At 37.5% G+C, this 20,665-nt stretch overlaps 3 protein-coding genes across 3 annotated transcripts; all 3 read right to left on the bottom strand.

Annotated features, from left to right (window-relative positions):
* Positions 1–790: 790 nt before the first annotated feature.
* Positions 791–5,213, bottom strand: LOC116004861 (probable mitochondrial-processing peptidase subunit beta, mitochondrial). Its single transcript, XM_031245048.1, has 9 exons — positions 4,476–5,213; positions 3,520–3,684; positions 3,293–3,430; positions 3,054–3,202; positions 2,631–2,739; positions 1,982–2,080; positions 1,834–1,899; positions 1,498–1,605; positions 791–1,256 (listed from the first exon to the last, which is right to left on the bottom strand). Exons 1-9 carry the CDS (start codon positions 5,136–5,138, stop codon positions 1,167–1,169), a joined length of 1,587 nt encoding a protein of 528 aa, XP_031100908.1. The 5' UTR covers positions 5,139–5,213; the 3' UTR covers positions 791–1,166.
* Positions 5,214–6,249: 1,036 nt separating this feature from the next.
* LOC116004590 (alpha-1,4 glucan phosphorylase L-2 isozyme, chloroplastic/amyloplastic-like) lies at positions 6,250–14,255 on the bottom strand. The gene is made up of 15 exons (XM_031244703.1): positions 13,904–14,255; positions 13,089–13,321; positions 12,714–12,815; positions 12,059–12,235; positions 11,626–11,901; positions 11,221–11,492; positions 10,626–10,743; positions 10,030–10,449; positions 9,441–9,593; positions 9,103–9,231; positions 8,301–8,537; positions 7,961–8,037; positions 7,314–7,500; positions 7,014–7,214; positions 6,250–6,709 (listed from the first exon to the last, which is right to left on the bottom strand). Exons 1-15 carry the CDS (start codon positions 14,133–14,135, stop codon positions 6,593–6,595), a joined length of 2,931 nt encoding a protein of 976 aa, XP_031100563.1. The 5' UTR covers positions 14,136–14,255; the 3' UTR covers positions 6,250–6,592.
* Positions 14,256–14,907: 652 nt separating this feature from the next.
* On the bottom strand, positions 14,908–19,118 carry LOC116003535 (probable inactive purple acid phosphatase 2). Its single transcript, XM_031243428.1, has 3 exons — positions 18,089–19,118; positions 16,554–16,975; positions 14,908–15,722 (listed from the first exon to the last, which is right to left on the bottom strand). The coding sequence occupies exons 1-3, from the start codon at positions 18,794–18,796 to the stop codon at positions 15,032–15,034; spliced, it is 1,821 nt and encodes a 606-aa protein (XP_031099288.1). The 5' UTR covers positions 18,797–19,118; the 3' UTR covers positions 14,908–15,031.
* Positions 19,119–20,665: the final 1,547 nt, after the last annotated feature.

Genomic DNA, 20,665 nt, shown 5'->3' with positions numbered 1-20,665 from the left:
AAATAATTGAAGTTAAGTTGATATTTTTGGTGTTTGATTTTGATTAACCAATGATAATATAAAAATTGACACAAATTTTTGGGAGACGTTCTTACCGAATCTTTGTTTGTGAAAAGGTTCGGGTTGTAAGTGTTTCAATTATAAATATTACAATATTTATTATTAGTAAAAATCAATTTTATCTTATATAATATTGTAATTTTACATAATAAATAATGTAATATCTATCATAATTAACAATTTATTTTCATTTAAAATTGACATTAAATTTGTTACAAAGTACTATAATTTCTCTTATAAGTAACATTTCAGATATAAGTATTAAAATATTTACACTAGAATTACATTTTGTAAGTATCACAATTTCAATTATAAATATTACAATATTTATCATTAATCATTTTACCTTAAATAATATCACAATTTCGACCAATAGGTTTGATCCGAACCGAATACTATTGCGACCAATTAAAATCAATTATGGTCCAAAACTGGAACTCAAAAGGTTCTGATTTCAGTTTATTAAAGCTGAGAATCGGAACTGGTCACAGGTTCCAAACCGAAGAAGGAAAAAAAATTCAAACCGTCAGTTTAAACTGAAATTTAAACCTTCTTAAAGGTTCCGATTCTTTTTTTTTTTTTTTGAGAAAATTAAAGGTTCCGATTCTAATTTATCAATTTTCAAAATCATAAACTAACGATTCAGAACCAATCGAAACTAAACTGGGGTCATATCTAACTACTTCTACTTACTACTAACAAAGTGCAAAGAACAAACACATAAACGAAGTGTTGAAATGAGTTGCCCTTATTTCACAGTAGCTATAAAATAGTTACATTTTCACAGCACCAACAAACACATAAATGAAGTGTTGAAATGAGTTGCCCTTATTTCACAGTAGCTATAAATAGTTACATTTTCATAGCACCAAAACATACAATCACCCAATTGCTACCAGATCTGCAAAAGAAACAATATAATGCCTCATTAATGAGACTTGATACATCACCATTTGTACAAAAGCTAGAAGGTGATCCCAAAAAAAACCAACTTATTTCCACCAAAACTTGTGCAGACTCTGAGTGTTATGATGCCTAACACAGGCTCTTGAAGAAAAACCGCGTTACAGAAATAACAGAAAGAAAGCGGGCAAAGGAATAAAGGTTTAGTAGCGCAGCCAGTATGTCCTGCGTCTAAACCAGTTATAATCGGGTAAGTATCCCTGAATCGCTCCCCTTGCTGCAATTGCAATTTCCTGTAATGGTAAAACGTTAATCTTCAAGAATTTCACGCCATAGAGAAAAAATAACAAAACTTTTTGCAAATGCACTATCACAGCAGAGACATTTTCTTCTGGTGCATACATGCTTGTTTGTAATCAATCATATGATCATTCCAGATTCCAGACCTAATGGCTAATGCACCCCAAGTTTCTAAAGGCACTTAACTACAAAGTAGTGACAGAAACACATGTCTGAGAGGCCTTGTGGGCTTACCCGGTCAAAAATAAAACGGTTGGCAACTCTTTTTATGGTGCTGGCATCCACAGCATCAATCCTGGCAAATAACTCAGCATATGGAATTCTTCGGCCATAGGTTATTAACTGCACAAAAAACACCAGAAATGTAAGTAAACAACTTTGTGACAAAACAAAGCATTAAGAAAAAAATTGGGATGCAGCAATCAGAAAAAAAAAGGGTTCTTATATGCCAAAGCAATTGACTCGATCAACTACAGGAAGATGTAGAGGTTCTCTGAGACAAACATGTTGCCAGAACACTTCCACTAGCATCTATAAATCTAATACTGTGACTACCACATTATTGAGTACCTGATGTCCAATTTCTTCAGCAGTAGCACTTGATCCATTAATTTGGAGTATCAAGGAAGATTTTAGCTGCAAAAGACACAGTTATTGCATGGGGGGCAGATAATAGTGACAAAAGAAAGAAGTCAACAGACTAATCAGTGATAAGAACCTGATTACGAGCACGAATAACATCAGCTTCAGATACTCGGTAGCATAACTTGCATATCTCATACATTACTGAATAAGCCAAGTCATCCAAGCAATCAGGCTAGTAAAGCACAAAATCCAAAAGTAAGTTCCCATCATGTGAATCCATCACAAGTCATCAGCACTGAGAAACATATATCACCCTTCACTCTTTTGCAAGCCACTTATTGTGGATGTATGGAATTATGATCAGCAGAGAAAGATGTGCATGAAGCTAAAGAATGTTTGAAGCTACATCAAAATGTACAAGGAAAAGAAACATCTTATAGGAAGTAAAACAGAACCAAATAAATATAAAGAATGTGTTCTTTTCCTATTCTCATTTTTTCCAAAGTATTTATTAGCTCTAGAAGTATTAAATTAGATACTAGAGTTTACCGACTTATACAAAAACTGTAAAGCTTAGTATTGTTTGTTCACAAATGAAAACTTGATCAAGATAAATATAAGAGATTGTAATGGTACACCAAGAACACACACACAAAATGATTAAAAAATGGGATTATGGGAATAAACAACTCATTTTCATGATTGGAAAACTAGGTTTAAAGCAGAATATTATCTTTGTTCTTTGAAGACCATAGCATACCATTTCCTCAGATTGCACTCACCTTGGCAACAGCATAGACGCCAAAAAGCCCCGTGTCTTTATAGTTGATGTTAAAACCCATCACACTCTCACCTATCTCATTAATGGCCACTCTTTGTACAAGCGCTGAACTGTTAACAGACAATATACCAGTGCAATTAGAATAATAGTCAAGCCACACACAACCACAAAGTGAAAACAAAATATAAATTTCTCAGTAATGTCTCAATACTTTTTTCTTCGTTTTCCTTTTTTTTTTTTTTCATTACATCTTATGGGGAGATGCAGCAGATAGAATTCAAACCTATGAATAATTCCATATATTTAAAAGCATAAGTTGTTGGTGATAATGCATATTTATTATTTTATAATTATCCTCAACACCTTACTACTCAAGCAAAAGAGCAAAAATATGTGGATGGTTTTAGCAATAAGAAAGACCAACCCCATGTGCTTCCCCCCTCCACAGCTTTTGTTCCATGAACCAAACATTTGTTGCAAGACCATCAAAGCTGTGGAATCAGGGTCTGTCCATGATGCTCCGTTGAAGGCAACCGCAAATTGAGCAAGAGGCAGATCATCAATAATTCGGACCTATTATTACAAAATAATACAGCATGTCAAAGGTCAAGAATACATGATATTGAATATGCAGATCATAATTCTTCTAGGTATCTAGCACACCTCTGAACCAGTGAATATTGCCGGGCTATTTGCAACCAACTGAGGCGTGGTAACAGGATTAGCCGATAGTTTGGTGAAAAACTTCTTCACTTGTTCAACAAAATCCTCATGTTTAACAGCTCCAGCAGCAGAAATCACCTAAAGCAAATATGGTATGTATGAAGCACAGCCAGATTCACAAAGAACTTAGGAAACATACAGACAAGAAGAAAACAATATTCCAATACCATTCTATGTGCTGCATACTGGGTTGAAATGTAATTCTGAATGTCCTCCTTCGAAATTTTCTTTATGTTCTCGGCAGATCCAGTAACAGTTCTACCCAAAGGAGTGTACTGGAATGCAGTTGCATGTAACTGGTCAAAAATGATTTTCTTGGGATCCGTTTCTCCCTACATGAAAAATTCTTCAAAAAATCACATCGAGGCTAGTCGAGATCTAAAACAATTTCCCTTTGTCCACAAAAAGGAAACATAAAGTAATGAATGCTGAAATACTGTCTTAAATATTTCTGAAAAAAAAAAAACAAGCACTTGATTGCATAACAGAATTCCATCTTCAACCATCACAAGAAGGATAGCAATGAAACAAGAATCCAACCTGGGAGTAATAGCTTGTTTAATTGGTGTAGAGTTAAATCTGGGTATCCTATTTAAAAATGTAAGCCAATCTAGTGGAAAAACAATAACGTAAAAAATAGAATTTTGTCAACATTAAAGAGCCAGTTCGAAATTCTTGTTCTTTCCCTCCAAGGAACCAGCTTGAACTCATGGGTCCTTGTTCCCTTATACAGAGTAATTTTGTATTCAAGTCATTTTAAGGCTAGGATTAATACTCCATCTACCCCTTTATCTGTCCTTATTATTCATTTGTCAAACTAATTTTTTTTTTCTTTGTTTATTTTTTATTATTATGTTTTACTTGTTTTTAAATTTGATTTTATTATGTTTAATAGTACTTTCAGTGTAGTTTTTAAATATATAAATTTTGTATATTAATACAAAACTTAATATTATAAAAAACTGAATAAAAATAAAATTAGACAAACCTCGAACGGAATCAGACACATAAAATAGAATGGATGATTAGTATAATCCAGTCACTCCATAATCATTTCAATCTCGATAAAAGTACAAGAGATTGAGTGCAGTTTAAAAATGAAGCAAAAACAAACCGTTCGTACCTCTTCCATTTCTCGGAGAATGACTTTGCGCTCGTGATTAATCTTCTCATCCTCCAACTTCGGGTTCTGCACTATGTCAGACAGAAGTTGGAGCGCCCTGGTCACATCCTTGCCCTGGACTTTGGCACAGTACGTGGTCATTTCCCTAGAAGTGGAACCATTAATCTGCCCTCCCATGTTCTCAAACTCCTCCTCAAAGGCCTTTGGTATCCGCTTCTCGGTCCCCTTGAAGATCAGGTGCTCGAGAAAATGCGCCACGCCGTTGTTGTCGTCAGTCTCGAACCGAGACCCGGCGTCGATCGACACACCTATGGCTGCGGTCTTCGCGGCGAGATTAGACTCCGTGGCCACACGCAAGCCGTTAGGGAGAGTGGTGACTCTAGTCTCCGGAACGGAGAGGATCGAGGTGTGATCGGTTTGAATCGGGTGGGGGGAATTGTGCTGGAGGAACCTCGGGTCGGGTCTCTCGAGTTTCCGGAGCTTGGATTTCACCCGCTCGGCTAAGCGATCGTAGATCATGAGGTCCGGAGGAGGTGGGGAGGGCGGTGCCGGAGCTTCCGCAGCCTGAGCTAACTGGGAGGCGAAACGCGTGTGTTGAGTCAGGCATGGCGCAGTCAGGTGCCGAGAGCGGCGCGTGAAAGAAAAGAGGTGGCGCGTCGTCATTCCTCCAATTCGAGCTGTTTTTTCAGTTGAGCAACGGAGATGAGAATGGAGAAGATGATGATTGCATCGAGCTAACAGCTTTTTGGAGAAGAATTTTCCGATTGACCAGTTTGCACATGCCACGTGTTAGTTACTAATATAAATACTAAAATATCCTTGGTCAAAATTTGTGCCTAGTAAAATGGGTGAAACTTTCTTCCTATTTTACAAAGGAAAATATATATGTATATATTTTCAAATTTATTCTCAATTTTTACTATATGCTTAAATATGTGATGTAGACAATTTCTTTGGGCCTACAAAATGGGAGTTTGATGGAGTTAGTAGAATTTGAGAATAGGCAAATTATGTCGTGTACCGTAGTTCATACAGTTATGTGGACCATGATCTAAAATAATATCATTTCGATGTTTAAAAAGAAAAATTTCTTGTTTCGCGCATGTGTTAGAATAATGAATATTTTTATGTAAGATAATGTATTTTATGAGTTAGAATAATATACTTTATGTATTATAATAATGTACTTTTATGTGTTAGACTAATGAAATTTATAAGGTAAAATAACGTATTTTATGAGTTAGAATAATGCATTTTATGTGTTAGAATAATGCAATTTTATACAAAAATTATGAAACATTAGTAAATTTTGATTGTGATAGATGCAAAGTTTATTTTGTTTAGGTATTTAGGAAGAAAAAAATTCATAAAGAAAGTTTCGAAATTATGGATAAAAAGTTTGTAAAAAGAATAAAAATTAAAATATACAAGTATTTCTATAAATATTATTAACCATACAGTAAATTTTGATACTTTCGAAATAATATTGATATCATTTTTATTGCCTTAAAAATTGAGATTAGAAAGCAAAAAATGTGAGTTAGTTAAATCTAAATAAAATTTTTATTTTTCCTATTGTATGGAAAAAACCAATTTGGCCAGCACTTTGCCCCTTAATTAGGTTTAGGACACCACATGGTCTAACCAAAAAAAAAAATTATTTTATGTTTTCAAGTATTTAAACATCCACGGGTCAATTTCATTTGACAATATCTATAATGCACATAAGTCAAACACATTAAAAGACTGAATTCAATCAATTAACCAGTTTAACTCATGACCAAACTCATATGTTTTCATTTATTTTATCAACGTGAGACTCTTAATTTCCAACAAGTTTTTGACAATGCAACACTTCCCCAATAAGAATGTTAAGTCCATGCTGCAATACATGACAAATGATATACAACTATATATATATATATATATATATACTTCCACATGGAACTTCAAGGCAGTTTAGATAACATTATCTATCCCTGCACTCTAATCTGAAACAGTAATTTTGCTGCAAATCTCTCTCTCTCTATATATATATACCTTGAAGAGGCAAGGGTGAGGTATATCTCCCAAAAACAAGCTTCACCACTTCATACAAATCCTCATCATATCAAGCCTTAGGGTAATACTACAGGTTCTATCATCCATATGTCTCTTGCATATTGATGGATTGTCCTGTCACTGCTAAACTTGAACGATCCCGCAGTGTTCAAGATCGACATTTTGGTCCATTTCTGCATCATCCACCACCAACACATTAGATCCAAATCACAAATATAATGGCTGTTTCCATGTATTATGGATGAAAGAATGGTCATATAGTACTAAATTGAATTGTCGTCATGTTTCAGACACAGTAACTAATCCCCTGACTGAATTATATGCATCTCTAAGTGTGAGACAACTGGCCTGAAAATTTAAGGTTGTTTTATATCCAAAGTCAAGTATCGATCCCCTGACGTTTGCTAAAGATGGTGATGGCAGATATATATATATATATATATATATATATATATATATATATATATATATATGTACCTTTTGGTCACGATATGCCTCGTCAACCTTCTCTTGACACTCTAAGTAACTTGGGAAGTCCTTTCCAACGAGGAAATAATCAGCACGGCCATAGCCCTCGTTTCCTTCCAAGGACCCCATCAGCTCGTCGTAGTTGTAGGGGCCAAAGACGCCTGTCCTAACAAATGCCTTCACTTCTTCAAATCTAGGGTCTGGCACAAACTGCATATATAGAGTTTTTGAAGTCATAGGTGCATTAGGTTCTTGATTGCCCAGAATGCAGAACAGATAGACGACTTATTTGTTCCGTGGCTAACTCACCTTTCCCTCGGCTCTTTCTTTGCGTAGACCAGCAATTTCATCAGCACGAGCACCAAAGAGAAAGAAGTTGTTTTCCCCAACCTCCTGTCTTATTTCAACATTGGCCCCGTCTAATGTTCCAATCAGGATGCATCCGTTCATGGAAAATTTCATATTGCTGGTTCCACTGGCCTCCATTCCAGCAGTGCTAGCAAATTTTGGAATGTCAGAGTGTTAGGATCAAACGCTTACCACTACGCCAAAAGTTATAACTAGTAACGAATTTTCCCATAGAGAAGAAGGCAAATGATTGATTAAGCATAGCAGAAATATGTTGCAGCCATGCTATAACTTCTGTTGGAATAATCTGACTGATTTCTAAATGAAAAAACTTTTCCAACCCACTAACAATATGTTTGATTTACGGAATGAATTTTAAGGGAATATGATGCTATTCCATAAGAAATGGAATAGGAAAGGAATAAAACATGAATTGTATTCTATTGTTTGGTTCACTGAACAACTCGGGAACAAAATGCATTAACAAACAGTGGAATAGGCATGTTCCCAGGAATGTCATTCCATTCCAGGCCTATTCCGCAAACCAAACATGCTGTAAGTTTATTGAGAAGAGGGATGTGCATGTTGCATTTAGATCAAACACATACCTAATATGCTGGGACAACTCACTGCCGGGGATTAGCACTTCCGCCACACTGACATTGTAATCTGGGACAAAGATGACCTGAAAAGAAGAAAAGGAATACACAAATGTTGTGAATGAATGTTATACTTGAATTGCAAAGGGATAGACTGGATTATACTACCCAACAACTGGGGCAAGATATTATGAACGGCCCCGAAAGCTAATTGAAAGCAAAGAGAAGCAAGCGCCAATACGATAATTCATCAAATTAGCATTAATAGTGGATGTTTATGTGCTAAACAATGTTCTAACGGAATATGAAAGGGGATAATCTGTGGAAAATATGATGGTCAAAATGGTACCTTCAAGAGATCACCTATCTCAGGATCGTTGTTTACAGTAGCCCCAACATCAGTGATAAATTTCACAATCCTTTTAGCCTGGATGTATGTGGCAAATGCTTTTCCTCCAAATATGCAAACCCGAGGAACATATTTTTTCTTTCTCTCTTCTGCAGTCATTTCCTTCATCTGTTTATACCGATAAACTATTCCCATAATATTCAAGAGCTGTCTCTTATACTCATGAATGCGCTTCACCTGGAAGAAAGATAGTTTGGTCATGTTTGTGCATCTGGAACAATAGAGAAAGGGTAAAGCAACAAATTTGGTAAAGAATGTGTGTTTTAGCCATTTAGTTGGCCACATAATGAGAAAAAGACATACTATTAAAGAAACTGTGAACAAATGATCAATCTAATAGAGTATACATTGCATAATAATGTTTTCTACAATTATAACATAAACTACTCGATGGTAGCTGATGGACTAACAAGCCAGAATGATCAAGATTCTGTTAGGATCAAGCGCTTGGCCCTTCACTGGCCTCCGCCCAACAATTCCCCCCATGACCTGGCTCTGATGCCACTTGTTAGGATCAACGCTTACCACTACGCCAAAAGCTATAGCTAGTAGCGAAAACGTAACTTTATTTCCTTATACCGCCATATTTTCGAGGGCAGAGTGCTAGGCTTGGCCCTTCAGGCCTCCGCCCAATAATCCCCAAGCCACCTGGTGCTGGATTTGGCCCTTTACTGGCCTCCACCCAACAGATTCATTTGTCTCCTTATACCCAATGAAATATTTCTGATAAATAGAAAATCACCTGCACATCGAACATGGCTTCAGGGCTGACAAGATATCCAGTTTTTTCTTTAAGGAAGGACACTATCTTCATCTTGTTCCTTAGTTTTGCCTCCCTCCACTGGGACTGTAGCTCTTCATTATTGGCAAACTATTGGCAAAGCAAGAACATGATTTTTAAAGTTTATGGATTTTTGTTTTGATGCAAAGAGAGATAAAATATCAAGCAAGTAAATGATCCCCCTGACCTAAATATTTCACCTGTTAAAAGCAGACATTTCTTATCAAGGAAATCAACCATGTATTTTTAAATAATACTATGCATTGCTACTTATAAATTGAACATATCCAACTTGCTACCTTTTGAAGTTCTGCCAACTTTTCGGTGTTTATCAACCAATCTTCAGATCCAGTCCAACTCGTTATTATTTCACTCAACTCTGGGTTACAAAAGCCAATCCATCTTCTTGGGGTTACTCCATTTGTTTTATTTTGAAATTTCTCTGGCCACAACTGCCAAACAACCAAGGAGTTTTTAGATTAGTGAAAGTTCCTTCCACAACCTTAACACTCAAAATGAAGAATTCATTTGTCGCCCCAAATGGTTGAATCCCCAACCCCAGCCCAACAAAGCATTTGGGAGGAGGTAAATCACGGTAACTAAGTGGCTCAGCAAACAGGACCAAATGCGTGCGCACCCCACATCCCAGCCTGACAGAGCATTTGGGAGGAGATAAATCATGATAACTAAACAGGACCAAATGCCGGTGCGCACAAGGGATCTACCCACTTTGGGCATAATCCATACACTGTCGCTGCCAAATTTCGAACTTGGTTTCTTGCCCCAAATACTGCCTACTGAACCAGTGAGTTATGCCGCATGATGGATTCATTTCTAAAGTCAAGAGATGAAGGAGAGAAAAACAGGCAGACAAAATAAGCCAATTACCTCATAAAATTCATTAAAGACTTCCTTTTTTACTATTTCACTATGAATCTCAGCAACACCATTCACTGTATGTCCACTAACCACACATAGATTAGCCATACGGACCATCTTTGGCCTCTTTTGATCTGGTTCAAATTTCGCCTTTATCTTTGTTCCAGGATCCTCTACTTTCTCAGCTTCCGTTTCTTCTTCATTCTCATCTACAGCACTAGTCTCGGATGATTCATCTTTTGATTCATCCTTAATTTCTTCTTCTTCTTCTTCTTCAACTGTATCAGCAATGCTTTCCTGTGTCTCAAGAAGCAACTCCATAATCATACCAGGCAATTCAACATTTTCTAGAATTCTCATTCGGTTCAACTTTTCTTGCAACAGCTCAAGATCTGCAGTACCATATTCAGCAACAATAGTATTGACGAGCTGCAACATGTTTCTATTGAATCAGTACATAAATAGGTATCAAAAAGGACAAAGAAATTGTCATCTGTTTTCTTTCTTCTTTTATTTTTTGGTTGTTTTTTGGGGTAAAGGATGTGGGGGATGTGGCGGGGGGGGGGGGGGGGGGCTTGGATTGGTTTCAATTATGGCCATGTCACCTCCTCATCTATCATCTTTATGATCTCCACATGCCTAGGAAGTAGTTCTTGCAAAAGTTCCAAACTCCATTTTTCCAGAGCCTCTGGCAAGACAGTGTGGTTGGTGTATGCCACGGTCCTGGAAAGTAATCAAAATCGCAGAGAATAGCATTATTGGAACTGTTTCATAGCATCTAGTTGCAGCTACAAGAAAGCAAGTGAATAAATCTCCTAATAAATTAAGTTAAAACAGATGGTAGTGCTTGGCCTTTTAGATTGCTGTGTTAGCCTGTGTATACTCCAAATCTCAGAGTCTACGTGTTGGGCAGAGACTGGTGAAGGGTCAAGTCTAGCATCAGGTGGCTAGGGGATTATTGGGTGAAGGCCTGAAGGGCCAAGTCCAGCACCCTGCTTTTGAAAATGTGGCGGTACAAGGAAATAAAGTTGCGCCTTTGTTACTAGCTATAGCTTTTGGCGTAGTGTAAGCGCTTGATCCTAACAAGTAGTATTAGAGTCAGGTCATGGGTTTAAGAAAATTGTTGGATGAAGGTCTGAGGGGCCAAGTCTAGCACCATGTCTCTCGAAAATGTGGCGGCATAAGGAAATAATTATGTACCTTTGAGTGATTTCCCAAGCATTTTTCCAGCTTAATCCTTTCACATCAATCAAAATCCTTAGTAATTCTGGTATGCATAGTGTTGGGTGAGTATCATTCATCTGTACTGCAACCTTGTGAGGGAATTCATCCCAGTTCGCTTCCACTCCTGATCTCTTCTCAAACCGTGCAATAATGTCCTGAAGGGAAGCAGAACATAGTGTGTATTGCTGCTTCAATCTCAACGTCTTCCCCTCTAGCGACTCATCGCCAGGGTACAAAATATAGCAAATCTGTGGCATTGGTGATGAGTTAGTAAAAATGGGCTTGCATATAACAACTTTTTTTCGTGCACTCACACAATACATTGTGTTAACAGAAACAAACAATAAGTAAAGTTATAATTAACAGCTAATGAATACAGACCTTTTCTGCCCTCTTAAGGGCCTCGTATGCTTTGGCGTGGTTTCCAGCATTATAAGCTTGTAAATCAAAAGCTTCTGAAGCAACTTTTGTTGACCATAAACGAAGGTTAAGAGTGGTTTTGGTTTTGTACCCTGGGATTGGGACATCATAGGCAACCGCTATTACATCGTCTCCTCCAACCCATTCTTTCCTTCCATCAGCACCTTCAATCACTTCCCCGTAGAATTTCACAGGATATGAGATATCGTTTCTAGCAATCTCCCAAGGGTTGCCCATCTGATACATACAACATTGATTCTGTGAATAGATAGAATAACAAGGATATCTCCCAATGCTATTGATGTAGAAAAAAACATTGATAAAACATGGGGATCAAAATATTCCTACACGAGTAAAGTCTACATAAGCAGCAAAAAACTCATAAATGTCATACCTCAAGCCAATTTTCAGCAACTTCCTCCTGACCATCTTTCGTTATAAGCTGTTTGAAAAGGCCGTATTTGTATCTAAGTCCATAACCCCATGCAGGGTAATTAAGTGTAGCCATTGAATCTAAGAAGCATGAGGCAAGCCGTCCTAAACCTCCATTCCCTAGAGCGGCATCTGGTTCCTGTCAGTCATCAAGTAAACAACTCAAGGGAAATTCTTCATATCTCCACAGCCGAAGAGGACGTGCTGAGGCTCTATCTGAAAGTTATGATACAATACAAACTGGAAGAACCTTAACATAAGGATCATCAAAGCCATTATTACAACTATTGGGCGGAGGCCTGAAAGGCCAATTCCAGCACCTTGCCTCTCGAAAATGTGGCGGTATAAGGAAATAAAGTTGTGCCTTCGCTACTAACTATAACTTTTGGCGTAATGGTAAGCGCTTGATTCTAACAACAACTATAATGCTAGGAGCACCAAGGCTGCAGAAGTTATCATGAAACTAGAGGATGATGGCAAAAAGTAAATTATTTTAATGCACAAGATTGAATCAACAATATGAAAGAAACAATAGCACCTCACAAGGAAGGGTGAAAGAATGAATTTAGAGTATATATATTCGCATTAATGAATGCCAGTGTTGCAAAAGACCCAACCTGCTTAGCTACATCCTCTAGGTTGTGCCCGAGCTTTCTTAAAGCCTCTGCATAAGCTCCTGTTAGCTCCAAGTTACCAATTGCATTGAGCAGTGCTCTACCCTGCAAACATTATAGCACAATAGCCTAGCTATGCTGATGAATTTGGAATATATTTTTTCATATACTGAGAACCTAGATATAGTCTAGACGTTGAGCATATATAATATATAAACATAAATGTGCAATCCAACTATCAGTTTCGGCCTAAGATGGAACACATGCTTCAATTGGGGGCATGTTGAGCACATATATAATGTATAAACATAAATATGCAATCTAACTATCAGCTTAGAATTTTAATTGAGATGGAGCATATGCTTTAATTAGACCAACCTGGAGAAATTCCATAGAAAGATAATATGCCTGTTTGACATTCATCTTGTCATAATAATCATATGTAGCATTCCAATTTATAATGAGCATATCACGAACACTCCCTGCAGTTGCATTGAATGCCTTTGGGAGCTCAAACCGCTCAGGAGAAAATGATGGTGTGAACTCGGCATGGTATTTTATACTTGATGCAAGGGATGCTGAATCTGGTTGAAAAGCATCCAATGCCAGCCCTGAAAGTACAAAATCAAATTCTGTAACTTTGGTTGAGAACTTAAATGTATATTCTTTCTTTCTCTTCTAGTAGACCTCAAGGACCCTGCATCTCAATTCAGCTCTGAATAAATAGCAGGCCAAATTCATGGAACAAGAACTCTAATTCCTTAGAAACTTTTGAAATGAACAAGTGAAGGATAGCATCATATTGGGCGGAGGCCAGTAAAAGGCCAAGTGATTATTGACCTCGGTGAAGGGTCAAGTCCAATACCCTGTATTTCAAATATGTTTGCGCTTTTGTTACCAGTTATAGCTTTTGGCGTAATGGTAAACACTTTATTAGAGTAAACTGTGCAGTTAAGGCTGGCATGCTTGGAGAATTGTTGGGCAGAGACAAGTGAAGGGCCAAGATCGACGGACGCCTAAAGGGCTAAGAGCTATAGTTTTGGTGTAGTGATAAGCGATTGTAAAAACTACAGTTTTAACAGATATGAGAAGTATGAAAAATGAAATTTCTTGAAACTAGAAAGGGATTTGAACTCTGCATTAAAGGAATAGCCAATTTTAAACCTAAAGAAAAAGAACAAAAAAGTTCATACCTTCATTATCAGATGAATAATCTATAACTCTTTGTTGATGATCACTAGCAACATTGCTGATAAGTAGATTTCTTCTTCGCCAATGAATCAAATGGAACCCACCCCTCCTTCTATTGGAGAAAAAGTTTGGGTTTTCACCCCTGAAGCCATTGAAACCAAGAATGCTGCTTGTAATGGAGCTTGAATGTGAAATTGAGTTCACCCCAACCCAAGAAAATGCTGGAGCCGCCATTATCAACTATGTTCAGAATAGATTCAAGAAGCTATGTTTACATATGATATATATTCTGATTGGAGTAATGATTGAGAGCAGAGAAGAGTTGGGAGGGGGGTTAGGGGTGGTTTTAGCTTCTTATCTGTGAGTGGTGGTATATATGAGTGGCTATTTTGCATGTTGAAAATGAGCCCATTGATATTGTCTTTACGGTATGGACAACTGCAAATTAAGTGCTGGTCTTTCAGATATTTTTTTTCTTCCAACTTTTGGGACCCATGTATGTTTTGTCATTTTGTATTTGCATTTTTCTGAAAATTTCTTATGCATTTGTAGCTTTTTGTCTAAATACTGTATCTTTGTGCGTGGAATAGATTGGATAAAAATAAATGTAATACTAAATTAGGAATAAAATGTAATTCTCTTCGTCTTACGGTAAAGGTAATTAGCAACAAGACATGTGATTTTTAATTAGTGGTCACTTTTTTTTATTAAATATAAATTCTATAATAATAATAATAATAATAATAATAATAATAATTATTATTATTATTATTATTATTATTATTATTATTCTAATACTATTAACTAGCCAAACCCGTTATGTTTGAAACACTAAAAATCTCAATTGCCGTTTATCAAGTTCAAAGAAACTACAAGTGCATCAAGATTTAATTCAACCTGTATGTTGAACTGTTGACCCTTTATAATAATTGAATTACACGTCTATGTTTATATATTACATGCAACAACCCCTCAAAAGCATTTAAGTCGCCAGACTAAATTATAGTAATGCAAATGAAATTTGATAACAAATTGGATTTAAAATTAATACAAATACAATTTTGTTATTGGACAACAAGCTAATTAGAAACCTGAAATTCTCAAAAAAAAGGTGGTGCAGTCTTTCGTGGTTACAAATCATGATAGAGCGAGTGAGAAGTAGAGTCAAACACGCTGGGATCAGGAGCCATGATCTCCACCGAATCATGCACCTTCCCATCATGATTCCCCACATAAGAAAACCTCAACTTTTCCATGTTAGCCACAATTCTCGCGTACCCAAACTGCCCTGCCCGGAACTCCGACCTCACCGGCTGCGGAAAAACGGGGTCGGTCGGATGCTCCGGCCGTGGCTCCCAGGTCGGCTGCCAGTCCTGCCCGCCCATCCCAATCACAATATGCACCGGAAACGCCTCCCAAAATTTCCCGTTCTTCTCCAGGCTCCCGCAGGTGAAGTTGTTCAAAGGGCAAAACCTTTCGTATCGGTGGACGTGTCCCCAGAGCGCTAAGCTCACTTTGTTTTTTAGCAACAATGGCTCTATGTGCTCGACGAGTTTTTGCCTTAAGGCGCCGTCTTTGTGGCCGCTGCTGGTTGTGTACATTGGCCTGTGGCCTTGGAATACCACGTAAGGGGTCTTTCCTCGATCCACCTGCTCCAGATCTTGCTCCAAGAACTGGTATTGGTTACTCCCCGGAAGGAAATTTGTCTCCGTTGACATGTACACGAAGTGGACCGGCCCCATGTCGAACGAGTAGTATAGGTTTCGTGTCGCCGGCGCGGCGGTGCCGGTGGGCTCCGAAGAGTTTCCGGGCATGTTGAACCTGAAATTGAAAGGTTAAGAGTTCGATTCTTGAAATAAACGTAATTTTAAACACTAAATCATACTCTAATAGTGAACCGTTTTGACAGCTCTATTAGTAATAGCTATTATAATTCATTTTTTTTTAAAAAGGATTAAATAGACCCCTCAACGTCGCAAATTATATTGTGGACCATAATCATGACTGATACTGCAGTTGTGTTGAACGGATAGTGTAGTTGTGTTGAAAAGATATTGCAGTTGTGTTGAAAGGAAACTGCAGTTGCGCGGAATAGAGACCGTTCATCCGTTCAACACAACTGCAGTATCATTTCAACATAACTGCAGTATCCATTCAACACAACTGTAGTATCAATTCAACACAACTATAGTATCAGTTGACTCTGTTCTGCGCAACTGCAGTTCCCTTTCAACACAACTGCAGTATCAGTCATGATCCATGATCCATAATGCATTGTGGACCATGGTCCACGGTATAACGACTGCCTCAACGCTATTCAAAAGGTCAATTAGATCTTTAAACTTTCAAAAGTTATAATTAAGCCCATGAACATTTTATTTTGAAGCATGGAAACCAAAAAATCAGTTGGTGATTTGTAATTGCAGGTCACTAAGATTCAAACCACCGATCAATTTCCGCAATTGGTTGGAGATTCACTGGAACCCTAGTGACCAACAATTACAGGTCATCAATCTATTTTTGGACTTCAATAAAGATTTAATCAACTTTCGGATAAAGTTCATGGACTTGTTTGGCCATTTTAAAAAAATTACTTAGGTCTAACTTCATCAGTGTAATCATAAGTTCACGGGATTCCGGTAAATCATGAACCTGAGACTAAAGGGCACCCCGCACTCGCCGCCGCCGTCTTGTTTGTATATATTGGCGGCCCAGTCCGGTCTCCAGGGCTGCGATGGCCAGTCGTACTCGTGGTTGCCGACGCAGACGTGGTAGGGAGCGGCGGAGGCGATGGGTTCGATCTGGGTGAAGAAGGTATCCCATAGCCAGGCGTAGCCTCGGGCGTAACTGATGTCTCCGACGTGAGAGATTATTGCCGGCCTGTCGCCGATGGCCCGGAGGTCGCGGCTGATCCACTTGATGGTTGATTTGCTCTCAGCTTGGGTTCTTTGGAAGGTGGTGTAAGGTGTGAAAGTCCCCATGTCCCCCAACAAGAAGGCAATTGTTTCATTTGAGTTGCTGTCTGGGGAGACGAAGCTGTAAATATTGCTCCATCCCTCCTGATTACTTCCAACCTGCAAATAAAATCATCGAACTTAGAGTTAATTCCATCCATGGTCCTCCGACTGTGTTGATTTTCTAAAATTAGTCCCCGACTTTTAATTTGGACAATTTAGGTCCCTTGACTTTTAAATTCTTTCCAATGATGGTCCTTTCGTTAAATTGAGGTCAAATGAAGGGGTAAAATTGTCCGTTCACCTGTTTAGTGTATTATTACTCGTATTTCTCCTGTCCTATACGCTGTATATATGAATATAATCTCAGTCGAAGTCTCAATCGAAGCCATATAATCTCAGTCAATGTCTTTTCGACTGATATTATATTCATATATATAGCGTATAGAATAGAAGAAATACGAGTATACAAGTGAACAGACAATTTTACCCCTTCATTTGACCTCAATTTAATCAAAATTTGACGAAATGACCAACATCGGAAATAATTTGAAAGTCAAGGGACCTAAATTGTCCAAATTAAAAGTCAGGGACTAATTTTAAAAAATCAACATAGTCGGAAAACCATTGCTGGAATTAACTCATCGAACTTAATACCTAATTTAGTCTTTGATCATAGTGATTTTTCTGGATTTAGTACTAAAAGAACTTTTTGTGCTTAATTAGGTTCTTGACTTTGATTATTTTACGCAATTGAGTAATTTGTTAAGATAACTTTAGTAATTTCACTTCTATTAATACTCAATTTAGTCATTAACTATAGTAATTTTATATAAGTTAGTCTTCGACTATAGTGATTTTATCTAATTTTTTTGATTTAGTCATTGATTCTAACGGCCGATGATTCAATTTGGTAAAACCATCGAAGTCGATGACCTAATTAAGCACAAAAAAATCGTTTAAGAATTAAGACTAAATCAAGAAAACCCACTAAAGTCAAGGACTGAATTAAGTATTAACTCTAAAATCAACTATATATTAACTATGAGTTAATTAATATCTAATTTAGTCATCAATGTAAATTATTGACTAATAGTATATGTCATGAAAATTAGAGTCTAGAATATATAATATATATATGTCTAAATGATCAACATTCAATTATCAGATTATACATGTTCAAATAATAAACTTTATGCACATAATCATATATTTGTATTTAAGAAAAATTACCTGATAAAAATATCTCTGTTTATTTTCCAAATTGATCATAACGCCATCATGTATGTAACCCGGATCTCTCCAACCAACACTTTGATTAGCTGGAGCGCCACACATATGCTCTTTCTCGTACCGCTCGACCCGAGTACCCGCCACCTGATCCAAACCCTTCCGGGTCCGGGCCAACCCATATCTCACGAAACTCTCTTCTCCGTGGCTAGTCACAAACATGACCCGCATCTCACCAGCCCTACCCGTCAATGCCAAGTGCACCTGCTCCGGGCCCCGACCCGGTTTGAACTCAATCTCTTCCGACTCAACCAGCAAATGCTCCGTTCCCGGCAACGGATTATGATCCTTGTCCACCCGAGTCACGTCGACCTCCGATTCGTTCCATCGGAAGATCCGGAACCGGTAACTCGACCGGAGATTGATCAGAGGGATGGAGATGAAACCCGACCCGTTTTCCCACCCGGGCGAGGACGATAGGAAGACGTAGCCGATGAAATCGTCATGCGAGGAATTGGCCGGAGAGTAAATCCCAACCCAATCGAGCTTCGACGGAGAACTCACGCCGGACCACCATATCGCCACCGGATCACGAGATCTCAACAAAGTCTTCGGAGAAACGGAGATTGAAACGTCCGAAGAACATACAGACAAAAACGCAAACAGATTCAACGCACAGCACAAAACCACTGGATTCCGAACACCAATCATAGTTTCAGGCAATTCTCGAGTCGATCGATCGGATACGATTATGAACTCCGATTCTTCGAGAGAAATGTTACTGATTACATCAATAAATCTCGAAGAAATAACAAAATTGCGAAGGTGACAGAGAGATGGGGCGCGGATAAGATGTCAGAAAACAGTGAAAGAAGAAAATCAAAGGCGATGTATAATTCGCTAGAATTCGGCAGTTGCAACGGTAAGAGCCGAATAATGGGATCGTGGATCCCATGCCTAATCCTATCTCTTCATCGCAAATCCGACAACAAACATTTGCAATTTATGCTTCCCGCCAAAAATGGGTTTAACATTTTGAGAGAGAAAAAAAAAAAAAAAAAAAAAAGGAATAACATAAACCTTTTTCGTGCCAGTGGGTTCTAAACTAAAGAGTGTCCAGCCTTCCATAACATAAAGAGTTTCCAGCCTTCCGGGCAAAGTAAGGTACAAAAGTGTCCAATCAAATGGGACCTAAGTGTATATCAGGAGGAGATTCTTGAAATTTATAAATTTTCATACCATAAATAATTATGTGTTTGAATTTGTGATTTTTTTTTGAATTGATCTATTTATTTTTAGTTTTCATTAAATCTTTTTCAATATAGCCATCATAATTGTGTTGGAAAAATATATATTAATTTTCATGCAAGCCGCATATTTTTGCAAGTATAATTAATAACAGTTTTAATACTTTAAAATCACAATTATTAGGTTAAACACCTTGTGTTCAAATGGCACGTAGCGACATTTCCATATGGGAGGTCATGCAAATATTATTATTGTTCTGATCAAAGCAAGAAATCATTAAAATGGATGCAAATATGCATTAATTGAAACATATATAATGCTTTGAATATTAACTTTTCCCTTTCATTTAAACGTTATCTCCCCTCCATCTTATTGGATGGTCAAGGTTAGAACTACAAGGTACTAGGTACTTTACTATTCTAAAGTTGACGATGGTGATTGATGAGGGTTTGGACCCATAGAAATTAATCTCTTTACCACCCATATCATATATTAAAATCATTTGTTCAGATTGATGAGGGTGGTTCGCGAGGGTTTGGACCCTCAGGAGCCGGTCTCTTCATCACGCCATATCTCATATCAAAATCATTTGAAATTGATGCGGGTGGTTCGCGAGGGTTTAGACCCTCAGGAGCCGGTCTCTTCATCACGCCATATCTCATATCAAAATCATTTGAAATTGATGCGGGTGGTTCGCGAGGGTTTGGACCCTCAGGAGCCGGTCTCTTCATCACGCCATATCTCATATCAAAATCATTTGAAATCGATGCAGGTGGTTCGCGAGGGTTTGGACCCTCAGGAGCCGGTCTCTTTATCACGCCATATCTCATATAAAAATGATTATGATTTGTAGGTGATGACGAAATAAGTACAAATAGGAGAGAGATTGTAAACAGATGAAGTTGATATTGGGACTTCATTCTTTAAAATCAAGAGGTAGATATTTTTATATATGGTGGGTTTTTGAAAATATAATGAAAACAAATTTTAGCTCTTGTAGTTATAAGCAACAAAATGTTCTCCTATATATACACGCGCGCACACACAATTCTACGGTCACGTTAATGGTGTTGAAACGAAAATATGGTCATTTAGTTAATTGTATGGATTTGAAAAGATTATTTTTTACTATATAACTATATTGAGTATTGCTGTATATAGTAATTATAGTTGATATTAATGAAATTGAAATCAAATATTAAATATCACTAGATATGTATGATTTTAAGACAGTTGTCACAACATCTTTTTAGGAAATACTAATCAAAAGTATATTTTTATTAGTTTCGTGGAATGTTTGGTTCATAGAACTTATTTTAAAAGAATATAAAT

Source organism: Ipomoea triloba, chromosome 14 (assembly GCF_003576645.1).
Source record: "Ipomoea triloba cultivar NCNSP0323 chromosome 14, ASM357664v1".
Lineage (NCBI taxonomy): Eukaryota > Viridiplantae > Streptophyta > Magnoliopsida > Solanales > Convolvulaceae > Ipomoea > Ipomoea triloba.
The sequence above is the reverse complement of the archived record's forward strand: the minus strand, read 5'-3'. Positions and strand labels throughout refer to the sequence as shown.

Coding starts and splice junctions, on each gene's coding strand:
- LOC116004861 (XM_031245048.1), bottom strand. CDS start 5,138: ATGACGACGCGCCACCTCTTTTCTTTCACGCGCCGCTCTCGGCACCTG. Junction 3,431..3,519: donor AGTATGCAGCACATAGAATG/GTATTGGAATAT, acceptor TATTTGCTTTAG/GTGATTTCTGCTGCTGGAGC. Junction 2,740..3,053: donor GGAGGGGGGAAGCACATGGG/GTTGGTCTTTCT, acceptor GTCTGTTAACAG/TTCAGCGCTTGTACAAAGAG.
- LOC116004590 (XM_031244703.1), bottom strand. CDS start 14,135: ATGGCGGCTCCAGCATTTTCTTGGGTTGGGGTGAACTCAATTTCACAT. Junction 10,450..10,625: donor TAAAGATGATAGATGAGGAG/GTGACATGGCCA, acceptor AACATGTTGCAG/CTCGTCAATACTATTGTTGC. Junction 8,038..8,300: donor AGATAGGTGATCTCTTGAAG/GTACCATTTTGA, acceptor TCTTCTTTTCAG/GTCATCTTTGTCCCAGATTA.
- LOC116003535 (XM_031243428.1), bottom strand. CDS start 18,796: ATGATTGGTGTTCGGAATCCAGTGGTTTTGTGCTGTGCGTTGAATCTG. Junction 16,976..18,088: donor AACAGAGATATTTTTATCAG/GTAATTTTTCTT, acceptor TTTTATTTGCAG/GTTGGAAGTAATCAGGAGGG. Junction 15,723..16,553: donor GGGGTGCCCTTTAGTCTCAG/GTTCATGATTTA, acceptor TTTCAATTTCAG/GTTCAACATGCCCGGAAACT.